Genomic DNA, 15,536 nt, shown 5'->3' on the forward strand with positions numbered 1-15,536 from the left:
GGCTTAAGATTAAAATCACGATTAGAGATTTAAAGCTGCCAAAGTAAGCTGACTATGTAACCAATTAGCAAGGAGGTGGCCTTACCTGTCCGTCGGTACCTCTCTCTGGCGTCCGAGAGGAAGTGGAGTTACCGACCGGAACAGGGCCCCTCCTTTAAATACTGCCGCTAATCGGTAATTGAGCCGCTCGTTAAAATAGTAATTGGTAATCATATGAATTACCCATGGGCTCCGTGTTTATCTTACAAATGCGCATGAGCGTATCAGGCTCACTGCACTAGTTGTGAGCGGGTCATGCGCTGGAGAGTACATTATCCAGGCGCGCATGCGCAATCCGGGGTTAGACTGATCGTGCGCGCATGCGCATTATGTTACGCCGCGTATTGTATCAACATGGTCAACAGCACTGTTAAGCAGCGTAGCCGTGTGTGTAAAATGCTGTATTAAATTTGTTATTTTAGAATCTGTCAGTCCTCTCATGAGTTTTTAAATGAGAGCGGATGATTTATTCTGAAAAGGGACAGAAGTTGGTGACACTACTATGCCTAATGTCTAATAGGATTTACAGGCTAAGTACAGTTTTAAAGCAAAGGATGCTCAATGGATATCTATCTGCCTTGAGCTGATCGTGTGTTGGATAGGCAGTTAAAGGCTCGATACAGTTAAGAAAAATTGCTGACTGTATCCGCCCCAGGCTGATCATGTGTCGTAGGTGATCCGAAAAACCTTACCAATACTACTGTACCAATACGTGAGGGGTGGAAGACTCTGTGTAGCTGATGGAATATTACGCAATAGGTCACTTATGTGTGTATCTACAGTGGAACTCAAATGGAGATCCAAGGAATGGAATCGTTCAGCCCTCTGCTATCACTACGGAGCCTGAACACCCATTTCTGCTCTTTGACAAACAGAAACTTAGATTTGTCACTGATATGAGATGGAATATAGGGGTGTTCCAAGATCACCCACTTGAGGTCTTCAACTTTGTTTCTTTTCCAAAAAGTGATTAGTAAGGCAGGTCGATTGCTTATGACACCGGGTTGTGCTTTTATGTTCACTAATGCGAACTTTCATTTTTCTGGTTGTGTGTCCAATGTACTGTAGGGAACATGGACATGTAATCAGATATATGACCCCTTCCGTGTTGCAATTGGTGTGTTTGCGAAGTATCCATGGTTTTCCAGTGCCTATATCAACCTGATCTGTTTTATAGGTCTGTGGACAGGCACTGCAGGTACCACATGGAAAATGGCCACGTACTGGCTGAGTGTTCCAGAGTGTATTTTGGAGTTCAGGTTTTTTCAATCCTGGTCTTGTGTGAACCAGACTGTCTCTTATACTCCGGGCCCTTTTGAAAGAGAAAAGTGGTGGATTTATAGTAGTTTCAGCTGTGTTCAGAATGCCCCAGTGTTTCTGCACAGTTTTCTGTATTTTGTTTGACAAGACACTGAACGTACTAACAAATGTAAGTCTATCTAGGGGTTCTTTGGTGGTTCTTATTTCTAATAGAGCATCCCTGTTATTATTGGAGGCACGCTTCCATGCCCTGCGTACGAGGTGTGGTGGGTACTGTCGATCCTCTAGATGTCTAGATAGAATCCGTGCATGTTTGTCGAACAAGGTTTTGGATGAGCAGTTTCTGCGCACTCTGAGAAACTGACCTACAGGAAGATTATCCCGTAGGGCTCGCGGATGGTGACTGGTGTAAGACAGGAGCGAATTCTTTGCCATTGGTTTTTTGTAGAGTTCGCATGCTAAATTACCCTTTTGTGGAAAAATGAGAATATCTAGAAAGGGCAATTGCTGTTTGCTCCACTCCATGGTGAACCTTAGATATTGGTTCTGGTGGTTCAGCCATTTGGTGAGCCTGAGCTCTTATGTGTACCAGCTAGCTTGCGCTCTGGTTATCATGGCTTTGTTGGCTCTGAAAGGAGCAATTGTACCTGTGCAGGTGAAAATCCAGCTGTTGAATTTGAATGTGGTGAGGAGGTTATTTTGTCAAGGCTGATGATGTAGGAATTCAGAAGACCAGGATACTACTGAAATATTGTTTCTGAAGATTTGGTTATGGTGATTCTGCGGTGGTGTGGGACAGGTATGCAGAAGTTAAGGACGTGGTCAGATCAGAAGATTGGTGTGCACCTGTCTACTGTGATGCTGATGAAGCTGGAGAAGATGGGGTCCAGTAGGTGTCTGTGGATTGTGTGGGTCTTCCACTCAGTGAGGGAATCTAAGGTTTGATAGGTCCTTGAGGAGGTTGGTTGGGATTGGTGTGATAATCCAGTTGGTAGTTGAGGTCACAGAGGAGGATGAAGGCACTGGAGTCTAGGAGGAGGGGAGGCGGATGGGATCGGGGGCGAAAAAGTGCTCAAAATTGATGCTCCTGAAGTTGACGTGGTCCAGGAGGGTGGTAAACGAGGATGCCGCTTAGGGTGTAGTTTGAAGGTCAAGTTTTCCATGTTACTGGTGGTGCTTTCTGACGTGGTGGAGCATTGAATTGATTCTTTGAAGATGATAGAGATTCCACCTCCAGTTTTATTTGCCTTGTCCTTCCTTGTGCTCATGCAACTTGGAGGTATTGACGGGTATTGCCATGGCGATGACCATGGAGTCTGCCACATTTCGGTCAGGAATAGCAGGTGCTGTGAGCGGTTGTGTAGTAGGTCCCAAATTTCAGTGGAGTGTCTAATCGGGAGTGAGTTTTGAGCATGCAGCAGAGGAAGGGGTTAGGTGTAGTTGGGATCAGGTGTGTGTGATCATCGGTGTTCAGAGTGTGAGGAGCATGGGAGGAGTGAGGTGGGTGCGGGACTGTGCATGTGAAATTGGTGGTTCTGTAGAATGCTCCTTCAGTGTTGGTCAGTGAGGAACAGCAGCAGCACTGGGTGATACAACCGGAGTTCAGTGCTGCGAAGGTTCACAGTGGCGTTATGTTGGAGGGTGAGGTGGGTGAGAAGTGGACCAGGGGTCTTGGCTCTAGGCGCAGACGGCCTTGACTTTGGCATGTGATGATACTATCTTTGAGTCATGTGCTGTACACATTGTAGCTTTTTTCCAGGCATTAAATAGGCTTACCACAGCTTTGTATATCATCTCTCTTGAGCTTTCATTTCTTTAATGTTACTTATGAAAAGGAGAATGTTGACATTCGTGCGTCAAGGTTACACACAATGTAAAACTGAGGTAAGCTAGCTTTCATCATTTACCTATTAATTTCTTTGGTTATGAACTTTACATTTAAATTCCGGTACAGAAGTTGTTAAAGCTTCTGCTAACCTTTATGCTTATACATTTAAAATATTTAAAAATTCGACAACTTTATCTTTCTGCAGGTAAACTAAGACTGTTGTGAAGGTAGCATTTAACTTCTTGAGGATTATATGCTATTCAACTAGAAATGTTTTGTCCAGTTTGCCACTATCTTGTTTTGTCTTTAGTAATACAAGTGTGATATTTTCTTTAAGACTTTGAAATTGTCAAAATTTCGGTCCTAGCCTAAAATATGTACATTATAGTAATACGGTATGAGGGATACCTTAAGGATTATTGCCTACTTACCAATTTCTAATGGTTGCTTCTATTTCCTGATTGCACACCATTTCCCCCAGTCGTTAGACTTGATCCTGAAATGTTACCAGTAGTTCTTCCCAAACAGTGACTTGTGCTGGTCCAGTGTCCGAGCCAGAAACGCTGCTACATTGACCTCACTGGAGCCATAAATCGTCCACCCTGGTGTGCTGACGTCAGTTCTGTTTGTTTGAGCATTTGAATTGGATAATGACCTCACTCTTCAGATAATATTCCTAGAGTTTTATTTTGGCAGCAGTACTGAAATATCTCTTCCTTCAAACATTCAATGTTAAAACCCTGTAGGTCACTGTATTGAAAGATGCACATCAGACCCTCACAAAATGGCTCTATGGTGCCTAGGTTCAGAGCATCTTAGGTAGTCATGCAAGTTATGCCAGAGCATGCATCACAAGGTCAAAAAAAGGAAGGGAGAACAAACTCTTCATGGTCATGCCTGGGACGATCACCAGGCCAGACGCAATTCCCATTGTAGATCGAAGTTGCCAGAGTCCTGCTCTTGGAGATCCTCCAAGAAGAGGCATACTGACTCAATCAAGTGTCATTTGTCTGGAGGTAGGTCTCTCAAGTTCTTTCAGACACCGGCGAGTTGTCATCAGAGCCAAAACTAGTGGAGGGCAAAGGCACACCACCTGCATCACATTGGGACCATTTTGAATTATACCCTTGTAATTTGTAGCTTTTGCGGTTACGTAGTCTCGAGTACCCCTTTTAATATTTAGCACAGCTCAACACCTTGTTCTACAAAAATGATTAGATCCCCATGATGTGTGCGCTATGCCGGTATTCGGCAGACTGGACCAACTTACCACTTTTAACGAACTGTGGCTTTAGCAGGGTGTATGTTTGGTATCCTTACTTTTGATGCACCATTAATCCAGAACCGTATATCTGAAAGAGACAATTAGTTATGGATTCCTCACCTTAGAATTACCCCCCGGTGTCAGACTGGATCTGGAGAATTTTTCTTCAGCAGTACCCCTGCGCGTCGGTAGGTGGCGTCGGTTGACTCCTCGTTCGTCATTGGTGTCATGGTCGCTGGAATGATGTTGCGGTATCTACTTAGACGCCGCCCCTGCACGCTTACGTCAGCTCTTTCTTTTTCCGCGCCAGTCAGCGCAGATCCGGAGAGAGCAGTACCTTGTCACTGTTTGACTCCAATTCAAATTCAGCTTCTCCTCCAAATCTTTCACTTCCTTTCTGTATTCAAAATTATAGGACATGGTCTTCACTTCCTGGTTGAGCAGAGCTGTTACGTGAGTTGCTTGTCACCACCTGGCACCTCTGGAGAGCTATTGTTAGAAAGGTCTCCCGATCAAGCCATCCTCTGACAATACTCATAAGATTAGGAATCTGGGGTAAGATATAATGTAGTCCTACTCGATAATATTGTCCTCAAAAGTTTAATCATCTTTGATCGAGTCTTCATCTGAGGGTTGTTTAACGGGCATTATTTTAGACTTGTTTAATTGAACAAAATCTACAGTTGCACATACACAACTTATATTTCACATTTCTAGATGATTCACTGTTGTTCTCTTTTGTCCTATGTAATATGTTCTTAAAATAATTTTATTTTCAACATCTCCACCTCATACCTTTCCAGAACATCTGTTTACTCACACATTAAACAGCCCGGTCAACAGTCCTGACTTTTGTTTTTTCTATTACCTCCTGCTGAAGTAAACAGTTTTTGCTTCCAAAAGGTCTTGACAGTTCTTTTGACTCTTCACTATTATTTTAACATTGCTTTCCAAAGTGGGATCTTGCACCTGACTCCCAGTATTATATTCAATTACTAAAATTACTTGTTTCTTCCGGCAATAATTTGTTTCCTCTACATCCTTCCAGAATGGTCGTATAGGGTGAAGTTTTCCCAGACTGCCGTCTATGTACCACCGTCTCCAGTTGTAGACTCTATGTACAAACGTGCTATGTATCAGACTTAATCTTCCCTGTTATCTTTTGTGGCAGTAGAGTGCCTCTGCTCACTTTCTTTGACCCCACATTTTTCACTCACTTTCAAGTTTCATGCCTTTACCATTGCAGGCAGTGTGCATATGCTGGGTGAGGAACAGTTTTTTGGGCTGCCCTCACCCTTAGTGTTTCCTTTAGTCAAGCCTCCTTCATAACTTTTGTTTGGTCCCTCGTTGGTAAGTCTAATATCAAAGTTAAGGAAATTTTAGCTGTTTTCTCTTTACAAGGACAATTTCTCTCAGTGCAGTGTATATCTGTCGCAGTTGCTTCCATATTCGGGTTCCTTTCTTTTTCAGTAAACAAACCCTTTAGGAGAAATTGCTTCCATCAATGCATGTCAGAATTTTTCATAGGGCTCTATACAGCCCTACGTTTATCTGAGCCGCTTGATAAGATTGTATTTTGTGATCCCTTTCCCCACTTTCCTTTCGTTGTTGTGTTAGTTCACACATTTATGCCTCTCCTGTTTGGCTCGAACCTTCTGTTAGGTCTGTTTGAGTTATTTCATTTAACAGTCTTATTGGGCTTTTTATGTGATCCAGCAGTAGAAATTGTAGGTGAGGCAGTATTGTTTTTCTCCTCTTCTTTCAGTAATGCCTCACTTTAATTTCCGTTTTCTTTTCTTGTTTATTCTACAAGAGATTATTGAATACTTTGTTTCCTATTAGGTGTCAAGAAATTGATAGATCAGTAATTGCATTGTTCCACATATTCATATTTGTGGTAGAAATGGTTGGAATTAATGTTCTGTTGTTGAGATCCCTATTAGCTCTTCTCTATATTTACCATTGTTCCTTTTATAGGTATTGCTTAGTATTTGAAAGTGCATTCGTCACCTTATATTTTTGCAAACTTCTCAGCTTCTGTGTATCATTTCTCTAATGAAAATTTAGTGGTTTTGCCCCTCTATTTTTAATTTCAACTTATGTAAGAATTCTTGTAATAAGCAGCCAAGGTTCTATTGGGGCCATGAACATTCCTGCAAATTCTTTTCACTGCGCACTGCTACTCTTTGTACCCTAAATGTATTATCTTGCCTTATATTTTAAGTAGTTCCATGCCCATCACAAAGAGCAGATAGATGTGTGTTACATGACATTCATGTTAAATTTCATTTTCCAATTCAAAGTATTTTGATGCGTTTGTAAGGATTGCCACCTAATGGTTAGCATTCTGATATACGTGGGTGATGTCTAAGCAAAACATATTTTTATTGGCTTTCCTGAAAAAGGCACACTCGTAAATGTGAATAAATGTTCTAATTTGAGTGACTAAATATCACCCTTTCAACTCTTTATATTCCTTTGAGTTTTTGATGCTCAGATTGGTTATAAACCTGTTTTGGTTCAGGCAAATCATTTTGGGTATTGATGTCTTTTCCAATATCTCTTTTAATATATTTCAACTCTGCAGTGTTATTTTCCTGTGTAAACCATATACACATGTTCTTCCTTTAGAGTTGGGTGTAATCTCTGTGCGACTAATCTGTCTCAAGGCATGTTTCCCAACTGTCTGTGTGGGGCAAGTTGCACTGTTTCTTTAAAAAAAAATAATAATAAATAACCCTGTCTGCTTACACATTTTATCTGAGCAGCATCCATCCAATATCTGGCTAGTTACACCACTAGAAATCTGTGTAAACTTCTGAATTTTTTTTAAAGTACAACAATCTCCTTGATAACTTTTAGTTTGGTTTTAAGGATTGCCGGATGGAACCACACCTGCTTCAAGGCCGCCCCGAAATGCACACACGGACCCTTCACATGCCGGAACTGCAGCTACACCAGCCTCCGAGCCGACGAACCACCTGCCAAGAAAGACCCCAACCACCACTGATGCATAATATCGAACACCCGCTCCGCAAGCAAGCATGCCATTGAGCTCTGGGACCTCTGGACACAACATCCCGGATGTCGCCTTCCTGACGGAGACCTGGTTTAAAGACTCCTCCGCACCCGACATGGCCATAGCCGTCCCAGACAGCTACAAGATCACCCGCAGAGACCGCACCAACGGAGTTGGAGGAGGAATCGCCATTGTCCACAAGAACAGCTTCAGGGTCTCGACTAGCACAGGCGACGCGCTCAGCACCGCCGAACACATGCATTTCCAGATCCACACAGACCCTAACTCCACCCTCAGAGGCACCCTCGTCTACCGACCCACCGGACTCCACCCCCAGTTCAGCGACTCCATTGCTGACTTAATCAGCACGCACACCCTGACCTCCACCGACTACATCCTCCTCGGAGACCTGAACTTTCACCTTGAGAACAACATTGACAGCAACTCCACAACCCTGATCGATAACCTCGCCAACCTCTGACTGAAGCAACTCGTCACAAAGCCCACCCACTCTGCCGACCACACCCTCGACACCCGTCTTCTCTTCAAGCCTGCACGTCTCCTTCAGCCACACCACCGAACTCCTCTGGACCGACCACTGCTGCATCCACTTAGCCTTCCAGAAGCCCACCACACACCACCGCACCCAACAGATGCCCCACCGCTGCTGGAGCAAAATCACCAAAGACCAACTACACGCAAACCTCGCTCTCAGCCCACCCACCAAACCATCCAGCACCGACGACGCTGCCCACAGCCTCAGACGCTGGATCGAGGACTGCGCCAACACCCTCGCCCCGCCGAAGAAACCCCCGACAGACACCAGCAAGAGGGCCAGCTGGTTCACCCCAGAACTCCTAGCCTCCAAGCAAGCCTGCCGGAAACTAGAGAAGAAATGGCACAGTGAACAAACTCCAGACAGCCACGTAGCACACAAGGACGCCATCCGCAACCACCACCACCTCATCAGGGCGGCCAAGAGGACCTCCTTCAAAGACCACGTCGACAACAACGCACACAATAGCAAGGAGCTCTTCAACATCGTGAAGTAAATCTCCAACCCCAGCTCCAACACCAACGACATACCGCCGTCGCTAGCCCTGTGCGACTCCCTCGCCACCTTCTTCCACCGCAAGATAGCAGACATCCATGACAGCTTCAACACCCAGACAGCCCCAACAAACAGCAACACAAAAGACCCTCCGCACACCATCGACCACGACCCCCTGCTAGCCTGGGCAAGCGTGAGCATCGATGACACCAAGTCGATGAGTACAATCCACTCCGGCTCTCCGTCAGACCCATTCCCGCACCACATCTTCAACAGAGCAAGCGGCTCCATCGCACCCCACCTGCGCAACGTCATCGATCTCTCCCTCGAGACCGCGACCTTGCCAGAGATCTGGAAACACGCCGAGATCAGCCCCCTACTCAAAAAACTTAAGGCAGACCCAAGAGACCTCAAGAACTTCCAACCCCTCTCTCTGCACCCCTTGCTGGCCAAGGTTATCGAGAAAACCGTCAACAGACAGCTAACCCAATACCTCGAAGAAAACAGAATCCTGGACCCTTCCCAGTCAGGGTTCCGCAGCAACCACAGCGCAGAGACTGCCCTCATCGCCGCCACCGATGACATCAGGACCCTGCTGGACAACGGCGAGACCGCAGCACTCATCCTCCTAGACCTCTCTGCCGTCTTCGACACACTCTGCCACTGCACACTACGCGCACGCTTCCACACCATAGGGATCCAAGACAAGGCTCTGCATTGGGCCACCTCCTTCCTCTCCGGCAGAACCCAAAGCGTCCGCCTCCCCCATTCCGTTCCAAAGTCTCCGAGATCATCTGCGGCGTACCCTAGGTATCCTCCCTCAGCCCAACGCTATTCAACATTTACATGGCCCCGCTCGCACACGTAGCCCGCCAGCACAACCTCAACATAATCGCCGTCGACACTCAGCTGATCCTCTCCCCCAGGACCCCATCACCGCCAAAGCCAACCTCCACGAAGGAATGAAGGCTGTCGCCGACTGGATGAAGACCAGCCGTCTGAAGCTGAACTCGGACAAGACGGAGGTCCTCATACTCTGCTCCAACCCTTCAGCCTGAAAAGATTCCTGGTGGCTGACGGCATTTGGGGCAGCTCCGATGCCCACCGACCACGCACGCAACCTGGGAATCCTCCTCGACTCAACGCTCTGTGACCAAGCAAAGCAACGCCGTCTCCTCCTGCCTCAACACCCTCTGCATGCTCCACAAGATATACAGCTGGATCCCGACAGATACAAGAAAGACAGTCACCCAGGCCCTCATCAGCAGCAGATTTGACTACGGAAACGCCCTCTACGCGGGAGCCCCGACCAAGCTCATCAAACGACTACAACTCATCCAAAACGCCTCGGCATGACTGATCCTCGACGTACTACGCCACAGCCACATCTTCCCCCACCTGAGAAACCTGCACTGGCTCCCCGTCAACAAGAGGATATCCTTCAAGCTCCTCACCCACGGTCACAAGGCACTCCACAAGATCGGCCCAGCCTACCTCAACAGACGGCTCTCCTTCTACATCCCCAACCGCCAGCTACGCTCTGCCGACCTCTCACTCGCCACCGTCCCGCGTATCTGAAGAACAACCACCGGTGGGAGATTCTTCGCCCACCTCACCGCTAAGACATGGAACACCCTCCCACTGAGCCTACAACAGACCCAAGACCTGCTGACCTTCAGGAGGATACTCAAGACCTGGCTGTTCAATCAGTAGAACCCCCCAGGCTCCCCCCCCCCCAGCACCTTGAGACCTTCGTGGGTATGTAGTGCGCTTTACAAATTATCTATGACACAGATGGCTCCTGTCTGCTGATATTACTAGACCTTTTAGCTGCTTTCAACATCCTTCTTCACATACTAAAGGAAAACATGGGCTTCTAGAATAAGGATCAGAATTTCCACTCCTGTTCCTCGAGATGTCCCTGAGAGACCAGCCCTACTGCCTCCATTTTGTAACTTTTACCATGAATTGTTGGGTAACAGTATCAGAAATTCGGACCTTTATCATTGGTGTGCTGATGCTAGGCAGCGTCACCTGAAGATTTTGGCTCCTGAGGACACTTCTCTGGTAGTTTCGACCATTGAGACCAAGCTGGGATGACTGATTCATCTTAAATTCAATGTCAATAATACAGAGAGCCTCCTTATAGCATCGCAACCCTGCTTCACACTAGTTCAGGAATAGCTTTCTTCTACCAAAGTAGTAGGTGGAATTCTGCCCATTATTGACCATGTCGGAGCATCTGGCTTCACTCTTCTCACCTTCAGAAACACATCCACCCCATGGCCAGTAGCACCATTCATCAGTTTAGATTGATTTGTGTAATTAAACGTCTTGTCAGAGAATAAGATCTCAGAGATGTCACCCAAGTGTTGATATCAACGAGGATCAGCTCTGGTAGTGCGATCCTCTTGGGCAATCCCAAAACTCATTTTGCTCCACTGAAACCTTCCTTGCATGATGTAGGTCGCTTGATCCCAGGGATTGACTGCTCTGATCACTTCACCCCTGTCTGCTCATTATGTTGTTTCCTTACTGATAGCAGCTCATAATACAAGTTTGCTTGTTCAGTGCACAAAATGATAACTCTAATCACTTTCCCTGTTTGACACGTAAACTGAATATTAGAGAAGGGTTCTCACAACTTCGAAACTCAGTTAATCTTTTGCTTGAAATCCCAGACTTAAAAAAAAAAGCATCCTTCTACTCCATCCTTCTGTGGATACTTTCCCACAGTCTGCAGTGCTATAGTGCCTCTGATTTGCATCATTGCCCCTTTGTCCTCTTTAAAATGAAAACTCAAACAATTTCTTCTTGTTCCCTCGGCTCCACCTAATCTCTGGACGCTTTTAGCTGTCTGGATTGCATGATTTTTGACTCATTTTACCATGTTGAACCATTGATGTTGCAATTGTTGTCATGTCCAGTGACTACTTACATTTTGTAAATTTATGATCCATTTTGCTGTCACTGATCTACCTTTAAACTCCTAAAACAAAATCACCTCCCTATATTAATTACATTGCCATTTGCATATTTCTTTGGTTTTTCTGTGACCTTTTAATCTGTATAATTGTTCTTTATATTTTATACCTGTATTTGGAACATTGAAATGTTGACAGCTCTATTGTAGACAATGGAGCACCATTGGGCTATAAACACTAATATAGGCTTGCTGCTGTCCACCTCCCACTGTCCTAATCCCCACCCTCCAACTCTCACTCTCTGCTGCCTGTCGACGGGCTTTGTCGATTGTGCAGGGAAAACTGAGATCCGGAGCCAATGGATGAGAGCACACAGCAAGTTTTCCCCCTCTCATTGCTCTGTCACTGGACCCTATGAAGCAGGGAAGGAGGAATTCTCCTTATCCCATGCCCCTTTCAAATGATAAAAAACAATTTCGCTGAAGCTAGGTCAAGTTGGGCTGACTGCATCCTACTTTCACAGCTCTTGCTCTGTGTTTTATATAGCAATTGCAAGGCACACAAACCTCAAAAGCTGTAAGAGGCACTTCAACTTTCAGGGATGCGAGGGGTTGTAAACCCCCTGCTTCTTCAAGTAGGCTTTTTACCAATTAAGAGATTTCGACCTCATGAGGCGGAATGTTGTAAAATTCTTATAGCCCGCCCTAGCTGATTATACTACCATTAAAATTTTGTTTTGCTATAGTTGGCTTTTAATGGTGGTTAGATCTCTACCGCTGTCTATAACGCTATATTCGTATAGATTAGTGTGCACTATACAGTTATTCTCTGTTTCCTTTTTCTATTTGTTAAGTGCTCTGTTCTTGGGCTTTGTAGGCATTTTGGTAAAATGCTCACTAAACAAAATACATGTGACTTCTGTTTGGGGATTTGCATAATTCTGCTAATCACATACTAGTTTAAAAATGTGTTTTATAGTATTACAGCTGAAAACCAGCATTGCATCTACCACTGTGTTAGTTTATGTGATGCTTTTTCTGGTCTTTTTTGACATCTAGCACTGTTATGGACTTGTGTGCCATTTGGTTTTCCCTTAATTGGTGCTAGATGGGTAATATCCTGGGCTCCTTTGTTTGTGCTCTTGTTGTTTGTCTTTTAATTGTATATGTTCATATTGTAGTTTCTAAATGGGCTGTCAGTGCTTTAATGTTCTTGGTTTTCTTCTGCAAAAATATTTACATACCTGAGGTGGTTTCTGTATTAAAGCAACATTTACATTTCAAAACAACTTGAAACATTGTCAAAATCATCCTGAAATGTAAACCAAATTTGACTGATGAGATCATTTTGAAATTGTGTATCCCAAAATTATCACAATAGATAGGAAAAGGGAAATTTACAGAGTTAACTTAAATAGATGTATCAATTAAATCTCAATTTGTCACTAGTTTGTTTGAGTTTGCTTGAGCTCAACCATTCTAGTTTAGCAGGCATGTGTCACGTATATGTGATCTTACAAGTGATTGGGCTTAAATCTCTGTACCAAACATTTTAGGGTCAAGAGAGACTGCATCGATTTTGGATAACAGTAGATGTGTAAGAAATTGTCTGTCAGGAGCAAAATTTAGAGTGGGTCATGTAATCTGCTGGATCACTGGCACTTAATCTGTTAGCTGAAAATGATGTATTAATTTGATGAAAATAATTTCTTCTGAATAAATGCCTTTGTAAAGTTTCACCGAACATATAAAGGCAATTTTGGAAATATTGATGTTTGAATATTTTCTTCAGAAGCGGAGATCAAACCGTCAAGTGAAAAGAAAAAAATATGTTGAGGAAACTGGCAAAAATTCAGAAGAGGACACCAAGACCAGCATTAAAACAAAAAAGAGTTCCACTCATTTGCCTGCCGAACAGCCATTGCAGTTGTTTGTGGTAAGTACATGTTATGGCGCTGGCAAATTTAATTACTTAATGAATTGTAATATTCTGCAGTTCTGTCACCGGCACTTTGTCATCCAGGAATATGAACATATGTTTCTACTTTTGTGTTAACTGAGCGGTCGCTTTGAAGCAGACATGTATTATGTTATCCATCTTCAGGTCCATAGAAATGCATCCGTATTTTCGCAGGCAGGCCAAAATTGTTCATTCTATTAGTCTCTTGAAAATGGGGTTCAAGCTTCATGGATGTTATTACAAAGTTGTGTGTATAAGAAAATTAATTAGTATTATCGGACCAGGATTTTTTGGGGGATTATAAGAAAGTAAATGCAAGATTTTTTTTTAAACAAACTTTGAGTATTACATCATGACAACCATGCGTCTCATCAAGGACGTTGTGATATTGACATTGTGTTTTCCAATCGTAGATGAGTCAATGTATAGAACAGACTAGCCAGCAAATTTCCTATGCCCATACAACATTATATAGTCAGTAAGAATATAATACAGTTGTTGCCTATTGATTGGTATGCCAAAGTATATCTGAATACTGCTTTCCATGCGGCTGGAGTCTGTCCCTGAGATCGCATTGCTCGGGTATGTGGCCAACTTTCCTCGAGCGGTCAGGAAATTTGCTGCGCGGGGGTTTCTGCTAGCCAAAAGGGAGGTTGCCATACTATGGGGCAGTAAGAGATCCCCAACGCGAGAGGCATGGCTGCGTAGTTTGGCATGCTGCAGTGTAAATTGCGAGGAATATTCCACTCTGATACCTGACCCGTCATGTCCAGTGGATATTTGGGGCCCATATAGGAGCTACATTGCTAGGATCAGATCCGTTCAGCCCTCAGACTTCGCAGAGGATTGTCCCAGAGGGGGTGGGCTAGACAAGTGTTTTTTAAAAATTTTAATTTATTTTATAAGTTACTCTCTGTTTTTGTGTCCATCCTTAGACGTTCACCACTGGTGTAGCGGTGGTTCATGCAATGTATGGCTTCTCTGAGAAATACGGCATTTAATTTATGCCGATTTGTGTTTGACATATGTTGGATTCATTATTGAGTATTGTCTGCTATACATCCTCCATGTACATCTTTGCCTGCTCTTCTGAATGTATATTATGATGTGTTTGCTACTTTTTGCCATTGCTGATATTCTACGATGCAATGTATTGACCTTTTTGTATTCCTGTATGCAAACATTGGGAAAATAAAGTATTAAAAAAAAAAGTATCCCTGAATACATGTATAGTACACAATTAAAAAAAAAATCATTACAATAACAAAAAACCTACCCTCGGTCTGTCCTTATCTGGGTAACTTATAACCCATTACAAACGGGCATCCTGAATGGCAGTTAATTGTTACTGTCGTGCCAATGTAGAGCCAATATTATCAGTAGACGGCCCGCTGCTCTATACCTGTATGTGCTGCTGTGTAAGGCATGGAGAGGGAGTGGTATGTATAGGTAGGAGGTCTTTCTGCCTGAAGTCCTCAAGCATAATGTCCCAGTCCGTGGAAATGGGATGTTTACGCAGCTATCTTGCCTCCTCTCGTCTAATTGCTGCGCTCTCGACACTGCCCCATCTAAGCATGTCGTCTTGCCACACGGACAGTGGAGGGCACCTGGGCGGAAGTATAGGAGGCGGGGAAGCATCACCATCTTGGAGATGGCAATTCGTCCCATTATTGATAGAGGCAGGGATATCCAGAAAGCGATACTCGAGCGTATAGCAGTAATTGCCCTCATGAGGTTACCGTCCAGTTAGTCAATCGGTGCCCGGTATACGTGGACCCCCAAGTATTTAAACGTAGTGTGTGCAACAGGTATATTATGTGTGCCGAATTTAAGCACATCCGGGTGGGGCCCAATCTGAAAAAAGAAGGCATTAGATTTCCGCTCATTGATGGCAAGGCCCGAAACCTGTTCGAATGTGCAGAATATGTTGGGGAGGGGCGCCGCCTCAGTTGTCAGGTCACGTAAATAAATAAGGATGTCGTCCGCGTAAATGGAGATTGTGTGAGGTACCGGCTATTAGTATCCCCAGCTGCTTGGACGATTGTCTCAAAGCTATCACTAGCGGCTCCAGGACAAGTAATAGGGGTGAGAGGGGAGATATGGTTCCCAGTGTGTGCTCTGGCAGTGGGAGTGGTATGGAGCAGCCGCACACACTGGAGGTACTCTGGAGGGAGACTGAAGCGTTGCAGGGC

The 15,536-nt window shown here is 44.5% G+C and overlaps 1 protein-coding gene across 2 annotated transcripts in view; it reads left to right on the top strand.

Annotated features, from left to right (window-relative positions):
* The window catches only part of CHD9 (chromodomain helicase DNA binding protein 9), a 2,123,706-nt gene that overhangs the window by 400,650 nt on the left and 1,707,520 nt on the right, over positions 1–15,536 (top strand). For both annotated transcript variants that reach the window (XM_078670246.1, XM_078670247.1), the window contains exon 7: positions 13,177–13,320. In XM_078670246.1, the coding sequence (XP_078526372.1) occupies positions 13,177–13,320 (144 nt within the window). The remainder of the gene's footprint in view (positions 1–13,176; positions 13,321–15,536) is intronic.

This window comes from Lissotriton helveticus, chromosome 12 (assembly GCF_964261635.1).
Source record: "Lissotriton helveticus chromosome 12, aLisHel1.1, whole genome shotgun sequence".
Lineage (NCBI taxonomy): Eukaryota > Metazoa > Chordata > Amphibia > Caudata > Salamandridae > Lissotriton > Lissotriton helveticus.